The 27,014-nt window shown below is 41.4% G+C and overlaps 1 protein-coding gene across 1 annotated transcript in view; it reads left to right on the top strand.

Annotated features, from left to right (window-relative positions):
• Positions 1 to 27,014, top strand: part of LOC138300886 (putative oxidoreductase YteT) — a 1,004,722-nt gene that overhangs the window by 451,655 nt on the left and 526,053 nt on the right. The window contains exon 6 of the mRNA XM_069240740.1: positions 16,072 to 16,156. Coding sequence (XP_069096841.1) covers positions 16,072 to 16,156 — 85 coding nt within the window. The remainder of the gene's footprint in view (positions 1 to 16,071; positions 16,157 to 27,014) is intronic.

The following is a 27,014-nucleotide window of genomic DNA, read 5'->3' on the forward strand; positions in this document are numbered from 1 at the left end:
TGAGTCAGTGGACAACTGAATGTATAATTAAGTAAGTTTGTGAGCAACTCTGTGGGTGATTGACTACGTGCATGACTGGCTGAATGGGTGAGTGATAGGGTGCAGGAGTAGCTGTATAGATGAGTGTGTGGCTGTATGAGTGGCTTTATGGGTGAGTAAGAGGGTGCAGGAGTGGTTGTATGAGGGAGTGAGTGGGTGTGTGAGTGGGTGTATGAGTAAGTTAGAGGATGTGTGAGTGGTTGTATGGGTGAGTGAGTTGGTACAGAAGTGGGTGTATGGGTGAGTGACTATATGAGTGGCTGCCTGAGTGAGTGAGTACATGAGTGGCTTTATGGGTAAGTGAGTGCATGAGTGGGTCTATGGGTGAGTGAATAGGCGCATGAGTGGCTGTATGGGTGAGTGAGTGCATAAGTGGGTGTATTGGTGAGTGAGTGGGTATATGGGTGACTGAGTGCATGAGTGACTGTATGGGTGTGGGTGAGTGAGTGAGTGCATGATTGGCTGAATAGGTGAGTTAGTGGGTGCATGAATGCCTGTATGGATGAGTGAGTGCATGAGAGACTGTATATGTGATTGAATGAGTATGAGTGGCTGCATGGATGAGTGCCCTTGTATGGGGAATTGATGGGGTCCATAAGTGGGTGTATGAGCGAGTGAGTGGGTGAATGAGTGGCTGTATGGGTGAGTGAGTAGGTGCATGACTGACTGTACCTGTGAGTGACTTGGAGCATGTATGGCTGTAAGGGTGAGTGACAGGGTGTCTGAGTGTTTGTACATGTGAGTGAGTGGGTGCATAAGTGGATGTAATGTATAGTGAGTGAGAGTATACATGAGTGTATGGGTGAGTGAGTGGGTGTGTCAGTGGCTATATGGGTGAGTGAGAGGGTGCATGATTGGCTGTATGGTTGAGTGTGAGGGTGCATGAGCGGTCATATGTTTGAGTGAGAGGGTGCATGACTGGTTGTATGTGTGAGTGAATGGGTGCATGAGTGGTTGTGTGTGTCAGTGGGTGCATGTGTAACTATTAGTGAGGGAGAGGATGAGTGGGTGTATGGGTGAGTGAGTGGGTGCATGAGTAGCTGTATGGGTGAGTGAGAGGATGCATGAGTAGTTGTATGCGTGAGCGACCTGGTGCATGAGTGGCTGTATTAGTGAGTGAGAGGATGCGCGGGTGGTTTTATGGGTGAGTGAGTGGGTGTATTAGTGACTGTATGGGTGAGTGACAGGGTGCATGAGTAGTTGTATGTGTAAGTGGGTGTATGTGTGAGTGAGAGGGTGTATAAGTGGTTCTATCCATAATTGAGTGAGTGCATGAGTGGATGTATAAGTGGGTGTATGGGCACTGAGTGCATGAGGGTCTCTATGGGTGACTGACTGAGTGCATGAGTGCCTATATGGGTGAATGACGGTGCATGAGTGGCTGTTTGAGTGAGTGATTTGGTGTATGCGTGATTGGGTGAGTGAGAGGGTGTATGAGTTGTTGAATGGGTGAGTGGGTGCATGAATGGATCTATATTCGAGTGAGTGAGTGCATGAGTGGTGTATGGATGAGTGAGTGTACCAGTGATGTGTGGTTGACTTAATGACTGTATGAGTGCTGTATGTGCCAGTGAGATAAAGCATATCTCTGTGAATGATTGAGTGAATGAGTGAGTTCGTGAATGTATAAGTGGTGTGTGTACAGCTGTGTGAGTGCTTACATCGGTGAGTGATTGAGTGTTTATGTCAGATACTGTATAGGTTAGTGACAAGAAAACAAATACTGTCTATGAATGAAGACTGTCTCCATACGTATCTAAAAGAAATATTTCTCTGACACTACTACTGTCCTCACAGATTCGATGACATGGCTCCAAACACGGTTGAAAAAAAGAACAGTATACTTTACTTATGCTGTAGCAGTATATGACATTTTAGTAAAATATTTGATTTCCCTTCTTTCCTGTTCTCAGCCTTTGTATTAGTACATATAAACAGAGTATTGTATAATCATCATTGAACAGTGGGGGGAAATCATATAGATTGTAGAAAAAAACAAATAACGCCACAGTATTTCACTACAAATAAGTGATACTGTGAATTGCACTCAACAATTTTTAAATTAAGCCACACTTACTACACTAACCAAAAGACTGTATGTTAAAAACATGTTGGGTATTATTATACCTAGTACAAAACTACAAAAAATTTATAAGCACACTTGAAATTTCCACATCGTTTTGTAGACATCACCCCAAATAGGCCAAATGATGTCTTAAACAATGGTGATCCAGATAGTCAGAAGACCATATATTAATTTTCTCTCAGAAATTCTATTAAGATATTTCATCCACACCTCATTTTTGGTTATGCTTTTGTTGACATCACCCTGATAGGCCGAATGATGTCTTGTACAGTGATGGTCCACGTAGATAGAAGGCCATATAGGCATTTTGTTCCAGAAATCCAGAGAAGATATTTCATCCACACTTCACTTTTGGATATCATTTTGTTGACATCACTCCTGATAGGCTGAATGATGTCTTAAACAGTGATGATCCATGTGGAGAGAAAACCGTATTATTTTTTGTAATCAGAAATCCTTTGAACACATCTCATCCACACTTCATTTTTTGACATCCTTTTCAAGACACGACCCCTGAGAGGCTGTATGATATATCAAGCAGTAATGATCCACATAGACAGCCCACTGTATCTCATATTTGTTCCACAAATCCTTCTTAGAACTTTGGCTGAAGAAATAATAGATAAGAATTAGGAAGTTTGAAATGTAGATTTTGTTTGAATTGCAGACTGTTGTCATTGCACTCCGTCCAGAACATTTTGAGACCTTAAATATACAGTATATTGTCCAGTTGTAATATTAAGGCCTTTATGGAAGAAGATAGCCAAAGTCATGTATTTTCCCCCAGAAATTGATATTTGTCCAGATTTAAAGTTTGTAATCTCTGTGTCCAATTTTGATCTATCTGCTCTGCATTGTTGAAACATTGATATAATGTATTTACCACTTCTCTGTATAAGCAATGTAGACAATACATTTGATTACCAACTTGGACAGGTCATGTTTTGGTCACTCTTTTTTATTAGTTTATCAAAAGACACAATTTAGGAATCCGTCAGAGTTAAATAGAGAAATCACTTAGATTTGATTTCAGTGATAGATGAGAAAAAGCAATCTTCACACTCAATGTTCCATGTATAACTCCGTCCAAATATGTCATCAATATTTTCATCTTCTTCTAAAACTCCAAGGATCGCCATAATAAATTCCTGAGAGTAAATACTACAGATCCACTATATTTGTCTACTAGTTCTCTAATGCCTGAAGAAGAATGTATTGCACTTCGTTTATGAGATAAGTGTTGAAGGCAATGAAACAGTGCTGTGCTCATTGTGTTCCGTGTTTTTTCTTGAATTGCATTTACAACATGTGGTAGATGAAAGAAAACATTGAGAGCAACATTATATTATCATAGCAGTTTACGCCATTAGTGTTAACCAACTGGTAACCTACGATGTCTCCATCATTTCCCAATTTTCTTTTCTTGACACCTTTTTGTTTAACCTTGCTTTCTATGTTTTCTGTAATACTCATTGATTCTTTTGTCAGTTTCCGCGTAGGACATAAATCGTGTTCTTCATAAACAGGATGCTGTCCTAAATGAGGAGCATAATCACTTCTTCATCTGTTGTACACTCTCACACAATTTGAATCTCCACTAAGCTTCTTCTCATCAAAATCAACCAGAAACAAACCAGGCAATGTTTGAACTTGTGACAATGCTACTTACGATATTCCTTCTTTAAATACCTTACTTCCAACATTAATAAATGCATCATTAACACTTAAACCTTGAGACTTGTGGATAGTTGCAGCATAAGCAAGACACACTGGGAACCATTTTTGCCAGACTTATAAATCTTTCACGAGCAAAATGCATACAACACATCGTCCAATTTGCTTAATCCATCAACCTGATCAAACTTTATAGCTTAGAATGCAACCTAATCATGGTTAGGGAATTTAATGAAATCAATAACTTTACCCATCACACCATTTACAAATCCTTCTTCAACATTTAAATTACGACATAAAATTACTCTACAGTTTTTGCAGATACATAAACACTTCTGTAGTCCAGCAGTCCTGGATACAGATTTCTCCAAAGAGTTCAATTTATTTTGTAATTTTCCACTGAGTAGCAAAGTTACTCCTTGGTGTCCCTATTTTTCGATACAAGTGCTGCCCAAAATGTCTTCATTGTCTAGTTTTAGTAATTGTTCATTAAATTCAGCACTCTCTTGAAGTGTAGGCATTAATGAAACTACGGATTTCCCTTCTTTAATAAATTATACATTAGCTCTGCTGCCGTGTACTGTCAGGAAAACAGTTTCTTAATAAGTTGACGTTCTAACATATGTGTTCCCTCCTCTATCAGAACTCCTCCTCTAACGTCCTTTAGAATGTTTCCGTAATCCATGTCAGAGGCTTGATGCATATTTTTCACAAGTTCCTTGTAGTTGAACTATTGCCAAAAATAGTTTAATGCTTTCCTCGAAACAAGACGTTGTATTCAGTTTTTTAAATCTGTTGCCTTCTCAGGTCTACAAAGATGAGAATTAGATTTGAAACCATGCTTGCCTCATCAATAATTAAAAGCTTACATTTCTTCAAAACTCTTGCCACCTCATGACAAGCTTCACCACGTAACTTTGGGTATTTCAGTTTATTGTCATGTTCTACTAGTAGCATAAGTAATCTATGTAAAAGTATGCCTTTGATATTGTGTGCAACTAATCCAGCTGGTGCTGTTACTACACACCATTCTATAGTCTTCTGTAGATAAGTGGAGAGAACTTTAATTAAAAAGCTTTTCCCATTACCAGCTTGGCCACTGATGCATAAAAGTATTGGCTTGAATGATGAGCAATTACATTCTTTCTTCTCATGAAGAAATCCAGATTCTATTTTGCCTTTTACTTCAATATAAATGTCCCTCTGTTCATTGTTGAGTTGTAAAATTAACTGTTTTAGATCTACAGATTCCTGTCTCGCTAGTTCCATTGCAGTTTCAACTTCATTCATAGCTATTGCAGCTTCATTTTCAATAACAGGTTGTCCAAGAGGGTCCTGACTTAGTGGTGCTGAACTTCGGCTGCTTTGATAAATATCCTTAGCTATCTCAAGAGAGATCATTTCTTCTTGTTGTATCTCATCATTTAACATTTGTAAATATGTTGTGAAAATGGAACACTGAATAGAATCTTTGATAGCATTAAAAGAATCTCCATAGCAGTCACAGTCCCCAAGTAATTCCAATTCACTACGCCAAGGAAACAGTTGAAGAAGAGCTAAATAGAAAAACTCTCTTTTTGTCAGGGGTTTGACATCTGCTTTTTCTGTGGTCAATTAGATTTTCTTTTGCATGTTTGACTAAACAACCGTCACACCCATGTACTGCATATTTCTCCTTTTCTATGTTTTCACTTACATTGCTTCTATGTCTGAAGTTTTGAAGAATTTCATAAAGGCATTTGTCTTCTAGATGTGGACATCTTCTTGGATAGTATGTATCCAACATATTTTATTTCACAATGCCTGTACTTTGTGGTTCAAACTCTGCTAGGTATTGAATTTCTAGGAAAGACTTTAACACTATGTTTCATGTACTAGCTTGACCAAGACATACCCAGACAATTCCTTTTCATTTTGAGAACAAACGTGCCAAACTCAACCTATCACAGGCATCATGGGATCCCATTCTTCTATAGGAAAACATTTTAAAGCTGAAGGAATACAATTTCTTGCTAAGTGTCTTCTCTGCAGAAATCTCCCCCCCAACATCTCCTTCATCTGTGTCTTTTCAGATTTTATAATGTATGACATGACATACTGAGCCACAGCAGTAGAGTTGTCCGCAACAAATTGTATATCCATAATATAATTCCACATTTTTAAATCACAGGATTACAGTCATTAATATTTTTGGAAGCCTCTGTTCTTCTTAGGTCATATGTGTTCTTTGGTGATTTCCGTGTCAGTGTATGTCTGACTCAAGACAATAAGCTTTTCACTCTTCCTTTTGAAATGGCAGGTTGTGGAAATCCAATTCTACATCTTGTGTAAACAGTTCCTTTGGATCTGTATTTACGACAACAGTACTTCTCACATCTATGTGCTTGGAAATGTTCCCTGAGACCTCTTTCACCAGTGTGTTTTGTTATGTTACATGTCACGTAGTGGTCTAGGAAAGACAGTACAGACCCATCAGTGTTTGCTCCAAATTTGGGTGTGTCTTTTATCTATAGCAGCATGTGAATATGAAGGGCGCCTCTTGCCTGGTATTCTTTCGGCCAAAAGAAATCAGTTACTTCTCCAAGAGGAGAGTGCTTTTGTTGCAGATAAAAGCCAGCATAGCTTGGAACCTGTGGTTGAAATACCTACAAACATTAGCAGGATCTAATGAGCAAAGTTCCACAGCTGTCTTTACATTGATGCCTTTTTAGGTTTTAGTTCACCTCTCTCAAAAATCGAAGCAGGGCATCCCACGCATACTCAGCGCAACCGAATGTCAGGAACCAGGTTGGTGCGCCCAGGTTTCTCAGCATATATTTTAGTTCTCCATGATGGCGGAACCAATATTAGTTAATGCCACATTAGCATGTCATTAAATTAATCAAGTTGTTGTGAGAAAGGGCCTCTTTTGACATGGCAGCCCCCCACATTTGCCTGCAAATGATGTGGGTTTCAAACTGTAAGTGCCCTGGATCCCCTGCTGAACAGGTTTCCAGCTACATGATGGCTACTGGGTAGTTTGGTATCAAACAACTCAGAATAATAAACCCACCCTGATGCCAGTGTTGGATTTATTATAGCATGTACCCAGAGGGCATCTTAGAGGTGTGCCCTGAAAAACCTAACAGCCCTGGCATGGTTGCTGACTGGTTCTTACCAGCCTGCCACCACCAGACACAAATCTGGACTCATGGGGTGAGGGCTTCTGCTCTCAGGATCCAGAACACCAACCCTTTCCTGGGTGGAGGTCTTACACCTCCTCACCCTGGCAGGCACCCAGGCCCACCAGTCAGCTTCAAAGGCTTTACTGCCTTTGAAATCTGACCTCTGACTCTGCTGCTAGCAGCAGATAGGCACTCAATTGTTTTTACCCACTTTGAGTAGGAAAAGTGGTGGGAACACTTAGTCAGAGTAGGAGGAGTAGCCCCCTCGCCTTCACTACCCCGCAGGTGTGACAGGTGAGGTGACCACTCCATTTCATTTTCCTCCATCTTGGATGACAGGAAAATAGCCAATCAGGGATAGGGATATGACCTCTTCCCACTGGAAGTGGTCACATAGTTGGTGTAGCCACCCTAAAGTGGGTGGCCCATTGGTCACTACCAGGTACTCCCCTTAACGCCCACTAAATGCAGTATTTAGTGGGCATCCCTAGACCTGCAGATCAGATTCGATTGTCACAAGAAGACCATCGAGAAAAAAGACCCAAGGCTCCAGAACAGAAGTCCTGCAGCAAGAAAAAAAAGGCGCCAACCCCTGCTTGCTGCACCCAGGACGCGACAATCACCACTGAGTAGTCAGCTGGACATAGAACAGACTCTAAGAAACCCCAGAGGACCTCCTTCCTTCTGAAATTTGCCAAGAACCTTTTTCAGAGTGAGGGCATCACACCCTCTATCCTACAGGCATGAAACCTGTGAAGTCCAGCTCACTGACCAGCCACTGACCAATGAACCGGACACAGCAGCCAGACCAAATTCCACCCGACAGACACAGAGGACAAACCCTTCGAGTGTGCCAAGTTTGGTGCCACTGTGACCTCCAGTGGCTGAGAAGTACCATAGCCCTGGGTACTGAACCCCCAATGTTGGATACTCAGAAGAAAAGTCCACTCTAGACTCTCTGAGGACCAGAGCAAGTGCAAGTCGAGAGACTTCAGGACACCCAAGAACCACCCCTCTGAGTAGCCCTTCCAACCTCAAAATGACCTGTTCCTGGCTTCAAAGGCCCCTTGACTGACGTGTCTGAACTGCACCCAGCCTCCCTGGCCCCTGCAACGGAAAATCAGCTGTACTCTAGGGGTCCCTAACCCCTTGCGACCTCTAACCCCTAGGGGGACCCACCAGACTTACCTTTGAGTCCATCTGTGCAGTGTGTTATCCAAGTGGTCCCCTTCTCCGTTCTGCACCAGCTCCAAGACTTTCAGCCACTGCTTTCGCTTGAACTGAGATCCACCTGAACTTCTCCGGTTGGCCCAGAGAACATCTCAATGACCTCGACCTAAAAACAGAAGGTGACACTTGTGAGAGCATCAACTGGTTTTATATGCATTTAAAAAAAAATCTCCTATTCATTTCTATGGTGCGTATTTACGCACAAAAATACTATTTTGGTAAACTTTGAAAAATCATAGCATAAAACGTAATTACCCAATTTTGATGATCTTGGTCTTAAAAATGTTATAAAACTCTGAAGTATTTTTGAAAATTGTTCTTCAGTTATTCTTTTCAGTGTGTGTTTACATTTATTGATACTGTGAGTACAACAAATACATAGCACATCTCCAGGATAAGCCTAACTGCTCACCCACACTACCACAAAAACAGAGCATTAGGTGGTCTGCTTTTTACTTCTGGTTACTAAAGTGGGGTTGCTTGGACTCTCTGTACAGTGCACATATTTTTCCTTCCCCATCTAGAGCCTCCTAAAGTTGTATTTTTAGTTTTTCGCCCTTTTCATGAAGTCTAATAACCAAATCCCTGCAGAAAGATTTTGAAGATTTACTCCTGTTTTTAGAATGTGATTTACTGCATACTAAAGTCCAGACAAGTCACTCTCAAATAGAAGGTGAAATATGTATGTGATACATTGTTTGACTCTTGGATCCTCTGAATATAATTATGTTGATCGATATTCAGCTGCTGGCATTTGTAGGGACCGGTCATCATAGCGACCACCTACTCCAGTGAGAGACAACAGGGGAAAACAGCGAACCTCTAAACCTCTTTTCCCACGCACTCATGGGAGCTCCCTTTGCTTGTTTAATTTGAAACAGCTCAATAGCATCACCAGTGACTTCTTTGGAATGTAACGTATGGATGCCGTAGTGCTCATAAATTTGCTGTGATTGGGATCGATCCACATTTTCTACTTGTCCACTTACAGGCACACTGACCTCTTAAACATTTTCTACATCATGTTCAACTGCAAAATTTTTATAATAAACAATATTTTGTACCAGGTAGAACATTGCTTGTTTTACTTTATTAACATCAACTAACTCTTGCCAAATTGTTTTATTCTTAGTTGGCACACCATTTACTTGAATAATAAGTGGCTCATCAGTGTCTGTCTACCCCTACAGTTTCAATATTCTTTTTATAAAGTCTAATGGCAAATACAATACTCTTCCTTTAAGCCTTTCTGTAACTCTGTTGAATGTAATGTACCTGTTTTTAGTTTCAATCATATACTTGTTTGAAATGGATGTACAGATTATACAAAGACTGATTCATAAACTTATAGGTCTCATAGTTGTGCTGGACAAGTCATACGTTCCAGCCTGCTATGTTCTTCTCTGGCTGATGTTTTATGATCCCCTTACTTATCATAGCAGTACTTACAGATAACATGCTGCATGGACAAGTCAAACCACTCCTCTACAAATAAATAAGTGTCAAAATCTTGCCACTTTTCTCTTTTTTCCCCTTCAGTTTTGGAAAATATATCTACATTTTGTGTTTGAAGTTTGTAGTGTGTGCGTCAACAACAAATACAAACATAGTTTTTTTTTTTAGAACAAGCTGTGTTAAACTTTATAATCTCTTGTTCAAGATTTTCAGTACTAATACCTTTGCTGTGTTCCGCAAAACCTGTACCTACAAATTACTCATTCTCCCTAGAATCCTCTTCAGAACCAACAAAACAAAACTGCTCATCCTCACAAACTTTTTCTACCTCTCCTACTTTACCATGCAAAAGTACTCTATTCATTTCTTCTAAACATAAGTCTGGAGTCTTCACATAGTAAAGTCTCCTAACTAAATTTTTTATTTTTGAGTGGTGAACTGCCAACATTCTGAAGTGATGAAAGGTGCTTTAGCACACTTTCTTTCATAGACATGCTAATGAATGTCTTGTAAATTACTATCCCTTCTTACTTTGCATGGCTCTAATCCTTGTAAAATTGAAATTTATTGCTTCAGACTTCTGCATGGAAACTCACATACAAAGGTTCACAATAATTCATTAGATTGCTGCTGAGTACTTCTAATACTGCTACAGTTCCATTTGTAAAAAGGGCCGTGTCTATGCCTTCGCTGCACTTCTCCAGCTTTCACCTCTTCCACATTTCTAGGAACAATCTCTTCTTTTTCAACAAGACTGCCATCCTTCATCTCATAACATCGAATCAACTGCATGCACTAATGTGTTCTCTTGCAAATAACCTTCTTCATTAAAGAAAGGTTCTGTACTGGAGGTATGCTTTGATTCACCACTAAAGATTTTACAAAAAATACTTTTATTACCAAATCTTTTTCTTTGGCTGCATCTCTTCGTACCCAGCACTGTTTTATCCAGTGTTCTCATTCTAGTGAAAATCAAAATAAAAAGCTTCCTCTTTAAGGCGAATTCCTTATCAAATACAGCCTCAACATGTTCCTTTTGTTTCACTACTTCTCTTCTCCTTTTGTACTGCTTCATAGTTTTATTAAGATTATGACATTGTAACTCTCATTTCTTTGAACTGTTGCTGTTTTTTTCTGGTTAAGCTATCTGCTTTCTTCATTGATTTCTTGCTTGTAATCTGACATGGTTTTTCCTTGTAAGGCTGAATTTAAAATCTCCTTTTTATATCCTTGCCTTTGCAAACTTTTGAGTTTCCCACATACAACTTTAAAACAAAATAGTTTTTTTTTTACCAGCAGCTCTTTTCTCTTTAGGCACAGCACATTGTCCACATGTTGTTCTTTTTGTTTCTCTGTTGCATATAGATAGTATACTTTCCTCAGTTTCTTTCATGTTTGTGTTTTTTCCAGCATTTTAGATGTCGTTTAATGCAGATGCAATTAGCAACATGTTTACATTTTCATTACATACTGTTTAGTTATGTATTATAGGCATTTGAATCGAATAAAAAACAATCGCATCGCTATGTTCTCGGCACTTTATGTCTATAATTCATGTTTAACGAAGACTAAGCCTCTCTCTGTTATCATGGGCATCCGTGTCTAACTCAGTGTTTCACTTTATACATCAGTGTGTACTTGGGTGCATTATGGGAAGTATCAATGTATCTTATCAGATGCACCAGTGTATATCTAGGTATGTTAGTGTAGGCATAAGTGTGAGCCTGGGTGTGTCAGCATATGTGTCCATCTATGCCTGGGCGTGTAAGTGTATGCATAAGTGTGTGCCTGGCTGTGTTAGTGTATGGATTACTGTGCGACTGGGTGTATCTTTGTATGTATATGTGTGTCATTATATGTGCTAGTGCATACATAAATTTGTCCTTGTTGTGTCAGTTTATCCATCAGTGTCTTATTGTGTGTATTACTGTATTTATCAGTGTGTACCCCTGTGTTGTACAGTATGGGTCAGTGTATGACTGAGTGTAGTACTGTGTTCATCACTGTGCCTACCTTTCAAAATGTATGCAGCAGTATGTGTCTGGTTGTGTCACTGACTCAGTGTTTCACTGTATACATTAATTTGTACCTACTTGTCTCACTGTATGGATCAGTGTCTGTCTGTGTATCTTATCACATGCATCAGTGTGTCTCTGGGTATGTTAGTGTATGGATCAGTATGTGACTGGGTGTGTCAGTGTATACATGAGTGACTACCTGGGTGTGTCAGTGTATGCATCAATGTGTTGATGAATGCCTCAGTGTACACAACAGCGTGTGCCTGGGTGTGTCAGGATATGTGCCAGTGTGTGCCCAGGTATGACAGTGTATCTATCTGTATCCGGCAGGGTGTGTCAGTATGTGCATCAGAATGTGGCTGGGGGTATGAGTGTATGTGTCTGTGTGCCCCTAGAATTGTCAGCATATGCATGATTCAGGGCTCGAAAAATCTACTGGACCACTCACTATGGCGAGTTTTATTTTAGAGCTATTTTTAGATTCTACTCGCCCTTCTGGAGTGGACAAAAAACAGGTGTTCTGTTCTATCAGAAACTTAATTAGCAAATATGATGTCTTTAAATTTTATTCTTGTCACATTTGCTCTGTGTTCAGAGACAGAGGTCAAAAGTCAGTTTGTCTTCTTGCAAAGCAAATACTTTTCCTCATGACTGCAGAGTTCCAGGATTTTGTAAGGTGAACTGTCTGACCTATGTGAAATGAAATGCTGTTGGTATCAGGTTTTTCCTAACACACAACATTTATATAATTAAGTCAACTTTACAAACATTTCAAAATATATTTCAGTAGCTGTGAGAGACCATTTTTGTACTTCTGTGTGATGAATTAAAAAATATTTTAATAGGATGAAAAAAGTCAGAACACTTTACTTGGTGATGGGCAAATGATAAATGTTTTCCGAAAGCCAATTTGCGCAGATTATTGTTAATACACGCTAAATAGTCTTATCAGTAAAGCTGCAAGTTAGTGAGAAGGTTTCTTGACATTTCTTGGAAATTTACTGTCTGTAAATGACAATGTGCTACCACATCATGCTTTAGTAATATATTTATTAAAAGAGAGTGTTTAAACATAAAATGAAAAACAGTCCTGCCCTGATGGCAAAGCTATTAGTAAACTAAGAGGCAAGTCATGCATGGATCATGTGTACCCTTTATGTGGCTAGATTTAGTATACATGGAGCAAACATTTAGGGGGTTATTCTAACTTTGGAGGAGGTGTTAATCCGTCCCAAAAGTGACGGATTTACCACCAGCCGTATTACGAGTCCATTATATCCTATGGAACTCGTAATACGGCTGGTGGTATATCCGTCACTTTACCGTCACTTTTGGGACGGATTAACACTCCTCCAAAGTTAGAATAACCCCCTTAGTGTATTTAATCAAACACATAAAATAAAAAGGATTTTTTTTACAGCCAAAATGCTGAACTCACATATTTGAAGGTGCACTCTTATGTGAGAATTTAGAAAAAGGCGACTGTAACATACAATATTTGCCTAGGATCGCACATTTCTTTTTCCGGGTCAAGTACATTACAGTTTGGTTGGGTATGTCATTCAAGCTACTAGATGTGCACGTCTAGTAACATTTTCATGATTTTTTGAGGCCTGATGATTGTATGTCTGGGTGTCTCAGTGTATGTATAAGGCTGTGCTGGGTCTGTCAAAATATGCGTCAGTGTGTGTCTGTGTGTTTCAGTGTACGTATTATACAATGTGTTACGCAAAAGTTGAATCACATCCATAATCACATTTCCTGCGGCATAATTAGTGTGCGATCTTTATGCAGGAGCAGAGTCCACATGTGTGATCTGATTATAGACTGAACCTGCTATTCAGCATACAAACCTCCCTTCGAGACAATGCTTTGCTGATTATACATGAGGATATTTCTATAACCCTGTTATGAGTCACCCAATCGAAAATACTTTTGTTCATTAAAAACACTTTACCAGCTGCCATCATTTATTACTACACAATGCTTGATTGTGAGGCCTTACTGCTTTTTTGGTTCACCTAGTCCCACATTTTCCACCTGCTTCCTGCCCATCTACTGACGATATCCTCACAATGCTTTCCTCTCTAGGATCTATCTTGGATCTTATTATCGACCACTAAACTGTTGTGGGAATGCATACCACCACATTTCTCACCACAGAAATTTGCAGCTCTAAATCTCGACCCATTAGTCAATTAGTCATTGGATAGACTCATTTGATGGGCAGTAGTCTGTATACAGTCACAGTTCATAAGGACTAGAGCCTAATGATAGGAAACATCCACACTACCTAGAGCAAACATCAGTTCAATCTCGTCCTTAGATGAAATGACCAGAACATGGAAAAAACTGAATCGGGCATGTTTCAGATGGAGTTGTCTGCTAAAGACCGCTGGACCCCCTGATTACATTTAATCAGGTCCACCAATGGCTCTAAGCAATACGCAACAAAGTGGTTCTCCTCAAAGTCTCATTAAGTCTCATGCAGTCAACAACCCTATTCGAAGGTGGGTGGCTAAAACTGAATGTAAAATTAAAAAACAAAACTTAACTAGAAATCTGGGAGTCAGTGGGGAAAAATGTCACGTGCAAAAAAAACATTGTTCATTATATATATGAGGCAATCATCAAGAAAGGTAAGAGACTGAACTGCACACAGCACATCTTCAGTGCAGTATGCCAAAATAAAGAGCTCCTCAAAATCATCTCCGAATTCAGTAATCTACATTGCAACTCAAGCCATGAGAATTTCACGCAGTAGCTCTGGAGCTTGCTGTCTGATAATTTCAGTAAGAAAACTAAAAGTCTGAAGTATCATTTACAATTGAGGAAAATCGGCAACTCAACTGTCACTCATATTCGAACCCCTCAAAGGCACTCAATGAAAACTGCACATTCAATTAACTCTCTAAAAAACTCTTTTAAACAGATCAAGACTATCCCTAATGCATCCTCTCCTGCTGACCATTGCCATAAGATGCATTAAGAAACATCCTCGTAGAAATGCCTCCTCTCACCCCAACCAGAGTGACCATTAAGTCATTGCTCTCAGTTGGAGACTTCCCCAGTGAACTAAACACATCCAATGTCAAGAAACACTTAAGAAACCGCCACTTAATGAATCTGACCCATCAAACAGACAAAGGGCTAATAGCTAATAGACCGTTCCTAGGTAAACTTATTTAAAAATAAGCCTTCACATAAACTTCAGAAAATTGGGGAGAGGTACTTCACAGGCTTTCCTCCTGGGCTTTCACAGAGGAGTGGAAGAACAGTCACAAACTAGTGGATTCCTCTGATGTCAGAGCGCACACCTTGATTAGGGTCTCTGCGATTTCCACACAGTCCATGGTAGAATACAAACAAAGAAGGAAGCTCATGTGATGATGCAGATTGGGTCTCACACAAATCAGACATCTTCTGTGAAGACAGCTTTACTCCCTGCAGATCCGCAGACATATGTCAACTAGACCTTTCGTTTTGTTTAGTCTTTTGTACTGTGTTTTGACTGGGCTCTTGTCTGAATGTTTGTTGCTGCCAGAAATCATCCAGGGAAGAAACTGCTATATGGTCTCTTAAGCACCGTTTCAGGGGCTGCTTTAAGAACATGGAAGCTAGTAAGATCTTGCCCTCTTCCGGGAATGGAGCCGCCATCTTGTTAAACATTTAGGGACAGATGTATCATTTTATCCAATAGCGATTACCTAATTGCGATTTTTTGGGAATCAATGGACTGCATATCTCTGTGTTGGTAAACATTTATAATCTGATTATGTTTATATATCTAGATATGTGTATTCTTTAGGAAATATGTATAATTACTATTTCATAATAATAAAATAACAGTGCTCATGTGCTGAGGATGTAACCATTACGTCCTCGGCACTGAGCTCAGAGGGAGCGCTAGCGCTCCCTTTGTGGGCTTCCCTCCCACGCCCCCAAGGCAGGGATGGAAGGTGAAACCCTTCCCCTTCCACCCTGGCCCCCCCTACCCCCCAACTGATGTCTGTTGACATTTGCACGCTGACCTCATCAGAGGCCACTTCCCCATCAAAGCATTTCTCTTCTGATCTTGTGATGGGGGCCCTGAGAGGATTCAAAGGAAAGGAAAGGAATTTATTCCAAATGAAATTTAACAGTCCAAAGATCCAAACGTGTGTCCTCATAAAGATAAACTTATGAAACTAGAATGTCCTATGATCACAAACTGCAGCATCAAGTTTCTGTTTTTAAGATGCAGCCTCAGGAATGTATTCCGAATTTAGATTACATTTAGAGTAAATTGGATGCATATTGCCCATTCCATCATTATGGTGAGTTAAACATTGTTTCATAAAGTCATGTAGTTTGCAGAAAGGAATTTGCTTTGGATGTTTCAATAAAAAAACATTCTCTTCTTCAGTTGGTTGGAGTTGTAGATCCTCGTTCCTACCCAAGAGAGTACTTTAAAATGGCACATGAACTAGATGACTCTAACATCTTTGAAGGTAAGTGCTTATTTCTTTAACTCATATTTCCAAAATCTTTGTGTGTTGAGGTTGACCACAATGTTAACCACAGATGAATATTAAAATTATGTAAAATCTCCATAAGGATGTCTACCTATATTTTTCCTAAATGTAAAGTATAAGATTAATAACTAAGGGTATAGTCAGGAAGTTAGTAAAGCAGTGTCTACTTATGCAAAAAGCAGTTCAATGAGATCACTTGGGTATTTAACCTCTCATGCCATAACACAAACAGCTGGCTTTTCCCTAACGAAATACATGCTAAATATTCAAGAAGAATCAACACAAATTTGAAGTTAGGTACCAGGATGTTGGACTTTTGCTTATGCAGGGTCATCCCCAGTCTTTTTGCCTACTGCCTCCTATTTTCTTCTGACCTGTCGCTGTTGGCTTTTGAACTCTGAGCACTTTCCCACTGCTAACCAGTGCTAAAGTGCATATGCTCTCCGTGTAAATTGTATGTAATTGTTTTATCCATGATTGGCCTATTTGATTTACTAGTAATTCCCTAGTAAGGTGCACTAGAGGTGCCAGGGCCTGTAAATCAAATGCTACTAGTGGGCCTGCAGCACTGGTTGTGCCACCCACATAAGTAGCTCTGTAATCATGTCCCAGACCTGCCACTGCAGTGTCTGTGTGTGTATTTTTACACTGTAAATTTGACTTGGCAAGTGTACCCATTTGCCAGGCCTAAACCTTCCCTTTTCTTAAATGTAAGGCACCCCTAAGGTAGGCCCTAGGTAGCCCCAAGGGCAGGGTGCAGTGTATGGATAAGGTAGGACATATAGTAATGTGGTTTATATGTCCTGACAGTGAAATACTGCCAAGTTCGTTTTTCACTGTTGCAAGACCTGTCTCTCTCATAGGATAATATGAGGGCTACCTTTAAATATGATTAAAGTGTAGATTCCCCTAGAGAGTAGATGGACATGTGGAGTTTGGGGTCCCTGAACTCACAATTAAAAAATACATATTTTAGTAAAGTTGATTTTAAGATTGTGCGTTTGAAAATGCCACTTTTAGAAAGTGAGCATTTTCTTGCTTAAACCATTCTGTGACTCTGCCTTGTTTGTAGATTCCCTGTCTGAGTCAGTTTGACAGTTGGGTTGTTTTTCACCTCGCACTAGACAGTGACACAAAGGGGGCTGGGGTGTAACCTGCATTTCCTGATTAGCCATCTCTGCTAGGAGGGAGGGGTGGAGTGGTCACTCTCATCTGAAAGGACTGTGCCTGCCTCTGACAATGCCGGCTCCAACCCCCTGCTGTGTGTCTGAGGCCTTGCATGGGCAAGGCAGGATTTGACAAGTAGGTGTGAGTCCCCTTTGAAGAAAGGTGACTTCAAAGACTAAAATGGGTATAAGAAGGGCACCCAAATCTACAGACTTTCGAAACACTTCTGGAACCAAGAGGAACCTCTGCCTGGAGAAGAGCTGATAGCTGAGGAAGAAGTGCTGCCCTGCCTGTGACTGTGCTTTGTGGAGCTTTCCTGCAGTGCTACTTCTGGCAGAGTAAGAGGGCAAAGACTGGACTTTTTGTGCCTTCCATCTTGTGCAGAAATCTCCAAGGGCTTGAGTTAGAGCTTGCCTCCTGTTGTTTGAAGTCTCAGGGACAGCAAAGACTTCTCTCTGCCAGCACCTGGAGTCTCTGGAGTGACTCCTGCCCCGACAAGTGGTGCCCTATCCAGTCCCTGGGTCCTTGAAAGGAAAGCTGGTGGAAATCCAAGGGAATCGACTTCGGACGACTTCGGACCGACGCCGCTGCTGAATCCGGTAACGCCGCCTGCACCTGACGCCGTGACCTTTGCTGGAACGCGACGCTCTTCGCAGGCCCAACGCCGCAGCAGCCCCGCTGAAGTCCGCGACTCCGTGGAAGTCGCCGCACCACATCGTGACCGACGTCGCTCGAAGTGCACGGATTCAACGTTTCGCACAGACGCCGCAATCCCCGACTTCGCGCATCGGCGTGTTTTCACTCTTCACCAAAGGTACTGTACTTGGGTGTCTACACAACTCCGTGTCCGGCGCCGCTGGTGTCAGCTTGTTGGGAACGACTCCGTCACGACGCCGTGTTAACATCTCATCGAAGCATTTTTGTTTCTAAGCGCTATTTTTGAGTTTAATCTTTAAAAATTAATAACTTGACTTGTGTATGTCGTATTTTTGTCGTTTTGGTCTTGTTTTGTTTAGATAAATATTTCCTATTTTTCTAAACCGGTGTTGTGTCATTTTGTAGTGTTTTCATGAAGTTACTGTGTGTGTTGGTAAAAATACTTTACACCTAGCGCTCTGAAGTTAAGCCTACTGCTCTGCCAAGCTACCAAGGGGGTAAGCTGGGGTTAGCTGAGGGTGATTCTCTTTTACCCTGACTAGAGTGAGGGTCCTTGCTTGAACAGGGGGTAACCTGATTGTCAACCAAAGACCCCATTTCTAACACAGGACATGAGAAGATTTTTAAAAATCCTGTAGTTTCAAAAGTTCACCAGTATGCTATACCTATGCCTTGTTAGGAGGCAGAGAGAAGACAATGCTAACCACATTATGCAAGAATACTTTGTTCTGTTTGTAGGACCAAAGTGCAGTTCACAGGGCAAACTGTTGACTTCACCTAGCCACCATGAGAAACACGCTCTTCCCCTAATTTGTTAACAGTAAGTTTAAAAGCAGGATGGAATGAGAGGGTGGTGGGACATAGATTGCTAAAAGAGACTCATGCATGTGGGAACATAAGGTATTTCAGACGCAGTTGTTGTCAGGAGGGGGAATTGAAACCATACTGAATGAAAGACCATGCACTTCTATACACCTCGTGAGGATACTGCATATTGGAAAACCCAGCCTTTTTGATGAGGGACACTAATCCATTCCGGGTTTCCAGTAGAATAATTCAAAAGGCTGGCAAATAATATAACCACCCATGTGTTTAACATGTTACAGTGAAAAAAGGAAAAGAGGAGGGTGTGGCCTGTTTCAGGGTCTGTTCTTGCCAAAGTGTCTCCTATTCATAAAGCAAATAAGATGTGGAATCAATATTGCTCTTTTGTTCTATCTCACTATTAAATAAATAATCAAAGGCGTTTGCAAAGATTTTTTGCAAAAGCAGCACTAGTCTCGTTATGGACACAGGCTGCTTTTCCATCTTAGAATGTGAATGCAGAGATGTAGGTCTGTTGTCCCTTGCACCCCTAAACATTCTTGCAATTGCCCCAATAAAAGGGGGTCGCAAAGTTTAACCTGCCTTTGTAATATTCAGTAGGTAGGTTGTTTTGCGATTGCCTGTGAATGTGCAATTTGCGATGTGATCCGTCAGTACATAGGTCATATCACTGATTGCATTCCTATTCAAAAACTAATAATGTGCAAATTGCACATCCCGGCTTTGCAAATAGGAACAATACATTGGCTGTTTAACTCTCTTGTTGGTACATCATGAACATAAGCCAGTGTTACAACATGTCAGAGAAATAAGAAATAAGGAAAATTCAGATCCAGTGGCTTTACATTTTGCTGATAAACATGTCAATAATAATAAAGATTTAAAATAGATTTGTGATTGATTTCTTACCTAGAAGTATTCAAGATGGCAATAGAGAAAACAGCTGAGAACGCTGAAGTCAACTTACATTGTAAAATTAGGCAGTAAGGCTTCATCAGGATTAAATATGAAGGAGGAGTTATCCGCACATTTGTAATATATGTGCTGAAGGGCTAATATTGGCATAGGTGATATTTATCTGACTGACATTGTTCCTATTAGGCATTTATGTTAGATATCTAGTTCTCATTTTGTTTTTGTCACAAGTGAATGTCGGGGAAGGGGGTAGGAAAAGAGCAATATTAGTTGGTGAGTCGGGTCTCTCTTTTTAACTGACATGGGGTTTTAGGAACAAAAATTGCAGCATGTATATATTTCTATTAGAAAATTGGGATGGTATGAAGGATTAGTGGGTTGTAGGAACTGTGTGTTTATTAGCACACTAGGGCAGAATTATCAAAAGTAAACATTTTAAATTGTGCAGTATTGAAGAAGGATAAGCCAGTTTGGTATGAATGACAACATAGTGAAAAACGAGGGATCCAGAGCATATTAGAAATGGTATATTACCCTAACCATATGAATTCAAATTCACGTTAGCAAAGGAGTGAAAGAAATGAAGGATGGAAATATGTGGAAAAAAATTAACTAGTAAACATAAGTTAGAAGTATATATATATATATATATATAAATATAAAATCCACATGGGAAATTAACATGCAAAAACAAGTTTAATGCTTAAAGAATCATCCTGAAACTTTCCACACAACAGGTAAAGTGACTGGCGTACTAGTTTTGAAAATTTTGTGAAGATATGTCAAAGTGTGCCAAAGTTATAGGCAAAACAAAAAATGCTATGGAAACTACGTCCAAACTATAACTACCTGCCTGTAGGAGAGAGATATACATATATATTTTTATCACCTATTGGTGGCTGCCAGTAGGTAGTTATAGTTAGGACTATAATTCCATAGAAAAACTGTTTTTTGACTTGCCTGTATCGTTGGCACAGTTTGACAAATCTTCACAAAATTTTCCCCCCAAAAAAGTGTCCCAGTGATCCTTGTTGCACACCGGACATTTCGGGGTGATCCATCAAGCGGGGTCCTAGAAAAAGGGGGCTAAAAAAACGTTGCATTCCCATGTTAATTCCCATAGGACCTATCAACACGTCTACAGTCCAAACCACTGGACAGAATTACACCAAATATGGCAAAAAGCTAGCTGGCGGTAGACACATCTTGTTATTTGGTGTAAATCCGTTCAGTAGTTTAGGAGATATTTAAGGGCAAATAAATTTGTATATCTCTGGCCGCGAATAACTCGCAAATTTTCATGAATACGCGTGCGAAAAGAAACATTGTATTTGGCTGACCACAACCTGACTAGAAAGTTGTGACTGCTATTTTATTTAATGGGACACAGTCTCTGGGGATGAAATTTAAAATTGAAAGTGGCAGAAGGGTTCAGGGTGAAGGTAAACTGACCCCAGGGGTAAGATATAGGTGTAGTTTAGGGGCAAATTATAGAATAATATAATTTTGTGTCACGGCTTGTGATATTTGCGAAACTTCACAAATTTCCGCAAATTATTTGCAAAATGTTTGCGATTGTGGAAAATTTTGAAAGAAAAAGCACAGACTCATTCATACACTAATTTATTCACTCATACATGCACCTCTAAGGATCAGGCACCCACTCACACACCCACTCAGACACTCATGCACCCACTCAGACCCACTCATAGACTCACACACCCACTTACAGACCCACTCAGACACTCACCCACCCACTCACTCATCCACTGGCAGAGACAGACTCTGTGGCCAATCTGCACAGCGCGCGGCCAAAGTCCATGCGTGGCGCGGGGTTGGGTGGTTATAAGGGCTTGCTGCAAGGCTCTGGCCATGCTTGGTGGGGGTTGGAATAACGTAAAGTTATTAACATATCTTTACATTAAAAAACCCTAGACATTCACTGAAAAAAACAAAGGTTATAGGGACGTTATAGTTAGGTTCTGAATTTACTCACACAAAACCATAGAAATTCAGCAGTTAGAGTTCTTTCAAGTAACTATAACTCGAGCCCTAATGTAACTGTAACTCACACCTTCGCCATACACAGCTAATTACCCCACATATTATGTCAATGATAAGATCTTGTATGGCATCTTTGATATCATCACTACAACCTTGGCAATAACATTATTGATAAGAAAACTGTGCATGGCAACGGCACAAGTTATAGGTACCTTAGGGCGCGAGTTATAGTTACTTGAAATAACTCTAACTATAACTGCTGAATTTATATGGTTCTGTACGAGTAAATTCAGAACCTAACTATAACGTCCCTGTAATCTTTGTATATATATATATATATATATATATATATATATATATATATACATGTTAGGAATATTATCTGTGCTTCAGGCTAGCTATTATGAGGCCTGTGGTATTTTTGAACCCGTAATACAAAACTGGTGTCTATGTTTTTAATTTTTCTTACCGTATTGTTATTGGTGAAAGGGATATGTTGTATTATTTAAGACACACGACTTGTGAGTCATTTGACCATGACAAAGCGGATTGAAGTAGGCAAAACATTGATGGCTTGGTGCCACTTTGCTGTATTTTGCAGTGTGTACTTCAATGACAAATGAAAACTGAATGTTAACAACATTTTATCCTGCCTGAAGCATCCTCCCCAGCCTAGGAGCATCCAAAGACCATGCCACACGATGAGCTCTTAAGTGGACGTCTTTATCCCTCAGCATACAATCACGCACTAAATCACTGATTATGTCATATCCATCAAGAACCTCACCTTAACACCTCCTAGAAGGTTACACAGTCTCTCTTCTAAGTACACCCAGAACCGCAAGGGACCCAGAGCACCTAGTCTCACAACACTACATCTCTGTCCTTGTTAAATCAAAAGTACAAGCACTAGTTACATCAGATCTCTTCGATGAGTCATCGAGGCGCTTGCAGTAGTTGGCCAGATCGAGTGGTATGAGGTGGTGGAGATCCACTCTGATCGAGCAGCAAGGGTATAGATTCTGATGCTTGCTCTGGATTGTCAGACGGAATCACCTCATCGAAGATTGCAGGAGCTGACGAACGTCGAGGTAGGTGCTTAAATTGCAACAAGTCCGGGATGATGGTTTTTCTAGGACGCTGGGTCGTAACCTTGGGTCCTTTGCACATCACAACCTTCAGAGGTTCAACATCAAACAGAGCATCTGTTTTACACCTTTGTTTCTGTTCGACCAGAACCCAGTAGTTTCATTAAACACTGTTTCCTGAGTTCATCAATGCCCATCGGCATACGTCTTCATTTTGCAATCGTCCAGGGCCCGAATCTTAACAGTTATTTAGGCATTCTGGCCTAGTGTGATGATCGACTTTGTCGACTTTGTCGAGTTTCCTCTTGTCGTAACTGATGATGCTTTTTTTTAGCCCTGTGGGCATTTTGTTTCTCTTTTGCATTACAAACCGTTATAAAGTGGTTTCCTTTTTCATAACTCTTACATGTTTGTCCCATGGCTGGACATTTGCTCTTGTGGGGATATGAAAATCCACATCGGAAATATGCCTGTTCCTTCTTTGAAGACGTCGACTTGTTTGTATCTGCTTGGTCCTTGTACTTGCTTTTCATGACCAGCGCTGATTAGCTTTTCGCTGTTCCAGGTTCCATATCAGGAGCTTGTTATTCTGCTCTTTCATTGACGCTTGCAGTGATTAGTATTTTGTCTAAGCTGTGTCTCACTCAGCGTATCTTTTGAAAGAGTCCGACAGACAGCCATTGATGTCCCTAAGGTGTATGGCTTCTACATCATTACATTAACTCAACTTACAGTGCGTGATGAGCACATCCATCATTTTACCATCTTGCTGTCTCGCTTGATTGAAAATGTACCTTTTGTAGTCGACTTTGTGCATCTGATTGAATTTGGTATTCAATGCTTCTTTGATCTGATGGTAAGATACTGCATCAGTCTGCAAGATTTTCTTCAAGACTTCTTTTACTCCATCACCGGCAAAGTTCTTTAAATACTTAACATTTTTCTTACCATCTACTTCTTCTAGGGCATCCATGAAGTCATCAAATGTATTGATCCATGCAGTCCCCCTAGCACCAGTATTCAGTTTCTTGGCGGAGTTGAAAGGCGGTGGTTGTTTCAGAAATGCAACTGCATCACGCTTTGTTCCCTTTTCTGTTGCCGCTTTTTTGCTGCTGCTGAGAGTAAATGTTGTTCAGGCAGTGGCAGCCGCTCCCTGGTGGAACTGCAATTTCTGTAAGACATTGTCTTGTTTGAGCAGGTGTCATACATCGTCGCCCTCTTTCTTGACGGTAAGTTATGATTCTGTTTCTCGCGCTTGATCACTGTCACCCTTAGCTTTTTGCATCATACCTGGTGGTTGTAGGAAAGTACCATCTTGCCTGGCATGTTACCCCCATATTTCACTGTATATATGTTGTTTTAGTCTATGTGTCACTGGGACCCTGCCAGGCAGGGCCCCAGTACTCATAAGTATGTGCCCTGTATGTGTTCCCTATGTGATGCCTAACTGTCTCACTGAGGCTCTGCTAACCAGAACCTCAGTGGTTATGCTCTCTCTGCTTTCCAAATTTGTCACTAACAGGCTAGTGACTAAATTTACCAATTCACATTGGCATACTGGTACACCCATATAATTCCCTAGTATATGGTACTGAAGTACCCAGGGTATTGGGGTTCCAGGAGATCCCTATGGGCTGCAGCATTTCTTTTGCCACCCATAGGGAGCTCTGACAATTCTTACACAGGCCTGCCAGTGCAGTCTGAGTGAAATAACGTCCACGTTATTTCACAGCCATTTACCACTGCACTTAAGTAACTTATAAGTCACCTATATGTCCAACCTTCACCTGGTGAAGGTTGGGTGCAAAGTTACTTAGTGTGTGGGCACCCTGGCACTAGCCAAGGTGCCCCCACATTGTTCAGGGCAAATTCCCCGGACTTTGTGAGTGCAGGGACACCATTACACGTGTGCACTGTACATAGGTCATTACCTATGTACAGCGTCACAATGGTAACTCCGAGCATGGCCATGTAACATGTCTAAGAGCATGAATTTGTCACCCCAATGCCATTCTGGCATTGGGGGGACAATTCCATGATCCCCCGGGTCTCTAGCACAGAACCTGGGTACTGCCAAACTGCCTTTCTGGGGTCTCCACTGCAGTTGCTGCTGCTGCCAACCCCTCAGACAGGTTTCTGCCCTCCTGGGGTCCAGGCAGCCCTGGCCCAGGAAGGCAGAACAAAGGACTTCCTCTGAGAGAGGGTGTAACACCCTCTCCCTTTGGAAATAGGTGTGAAGGCTGGGGAGGAGTAGCCTCCCTCAGCCTCTGGAAATGCTTTGATGGGCACAGATGGTGCCCATCTCTGCATTAGCCAGTCTACACCGGTTCAGGGATCCCCCAGCCCTGCTCTGCGCAAAACTGGACAAAGGAAAGGGGAGTGACCACTCCCCTGACCTGCAGCTGTGCCCAGAGCTCGTCCAGTGTGTCCCAGACCTCTGCCATCTTGGAAACAGAGGTGTCTGTGGCACACTGGACTGCTCTGAGTAGCCAGTGCCAGCAGGTGACATCAGAGGCTCCTTCTGATAGGCTCTTACCTCTCTTGGTAGCCAATCCTCCCTCTGAGGTAGCCAAACCTCCTTTTAGGCTATTTAGGGTCTCTGCTTTGGGGATCTCACCAGATAACGAATGCAAGAGCTCACCAGAGTTCCTCTGCATCTCCCTCTTCACCTTCTGCCAAAGGATCTACCGATGACTGCTCAGGACGCCTGCAAAACCGCAACAAAGTAGCAAGACGACTACTAGCAACCTTGTATCGCTTCATCCTGCCGGCTATCTCAACTGTTTCCAGGTGGTGCATGCTCTGGGGGTAGCCTGCCTCCTTTCTGCACCAGGAGCCCTGAAGAAATCTCCCGTGGGTTGACGGAATCTTCCCCCTGCAACCGCAGGCACCAAAAGACTGCATCACTGGTCCTCTGGGTCCCCTCTCAGCACGATGAGCGTGGTCCCTGGAACTCAGCAACTCTGTCCAAGTGACTTCCACAGTCCAGTGACTCTTCAGTCCAAGTTTGGTGGAGGTAAGTCCTTGCCTCCCCACGGTAGACTGCATTGCTGGGTACAGCGTGATTTGCAGCTGCTCCGGCTCCTGTGCACTCTTCCAGGATTTACTTCATGCACAGCCAAGCCTGGGTCCCCGACACTTCTTCCTGCAGTGCACAACCTTCTGAGTCATGGGACTCCCTTTTGTGACTTTGGGTGGACTCCAGTTCACTTTTCTTCTAAGTGCCTGTTCAGGTACTTCTGCAGGCGCTGCCTGCTTCTGTGAGGGCTCCCTGACTTGCTGGGCGCCCCCTCTGTCTCCTCATCCAAGTGGCGACATCCTGGTCCCTCCTGGGCCACAGCAGCATCCAAAAACCCTAACTGCGACCCTTGCAGCTAGCAAGGCTTGTTTGTGGTCTTTCTGCGTGGGAACACCTCTGCAAGCTTCTTCACAACGTGGGACATCCATCCTCCAAAGGGGAAGTTCCTAGTCCTCTTCGTTCTTGCAGAACTCTAAGCTTCTTCCAACAGGTGGCAGCTTCCTTGCACCCTCAGCTGACATTTCTTGGGCTCCTGCCCACTCTCAACACTGTCGCGACTCATGGACTTGGTCCCCTTGTCTTACAGGTACTCAGGTCCGGAAATCCACTGTTGTTGCATTGCTGGTGTTTGTTCTCCTTGCAGAATCCCCCTATCACGACTTCTGTGCTCTCTGGGGGTAGTAGGTGCACTTTACACCTACCTTTCAGGGTCTTGGGGTGGGCTATTTTTCTAACCCTCACTGTTCTCTTACAGTCCCAGCGACCCTCTACAAGCTCACATAGGTTTGGGGTCCATTCGTGGTTCGCATTCCACTTTTGGAGTATATGGTTTGTGTTGCCCCTATACCTATGTGCTCCTATTGCAATCTACTGTAACTTTACATTGCTTGCATTACTTCCTTTTGCTATTATCTGCATAATTTTGGTTTGTGTACATATATCTTGTGTATATTTCTCATCCTCATACTGACGGTACTCACTGAGATACTTTTGGCATATTGTTATAAAAATAAAGTACCTTTATTTTTAGTATATCTGTGTATTGTGTTTTCTTATGATATGGTGCATATGACACAAGTGGTATAGTAGGAGCTTTACATGTCTCCTAATTCAGCCTGAGCTGCTTTGCCATAGCTACCTTTTATCAGCCTAAGCTGCT

Source organism: Pleurodeles waltl, chromosome 6, assembly GCF_031143425.1.
Source record: "Pleurodeles waltl isolate 20211129_DDA chromosome 6, aPleWal1.hap1.20221129, whole genome shotgun sequence".
Lineage (NCBI taxonomy): Eukaryota > Metazoa > Chordata > Amphibia > Caudata > Salamandridae > Pleurodeles > Pleurodeles waltl.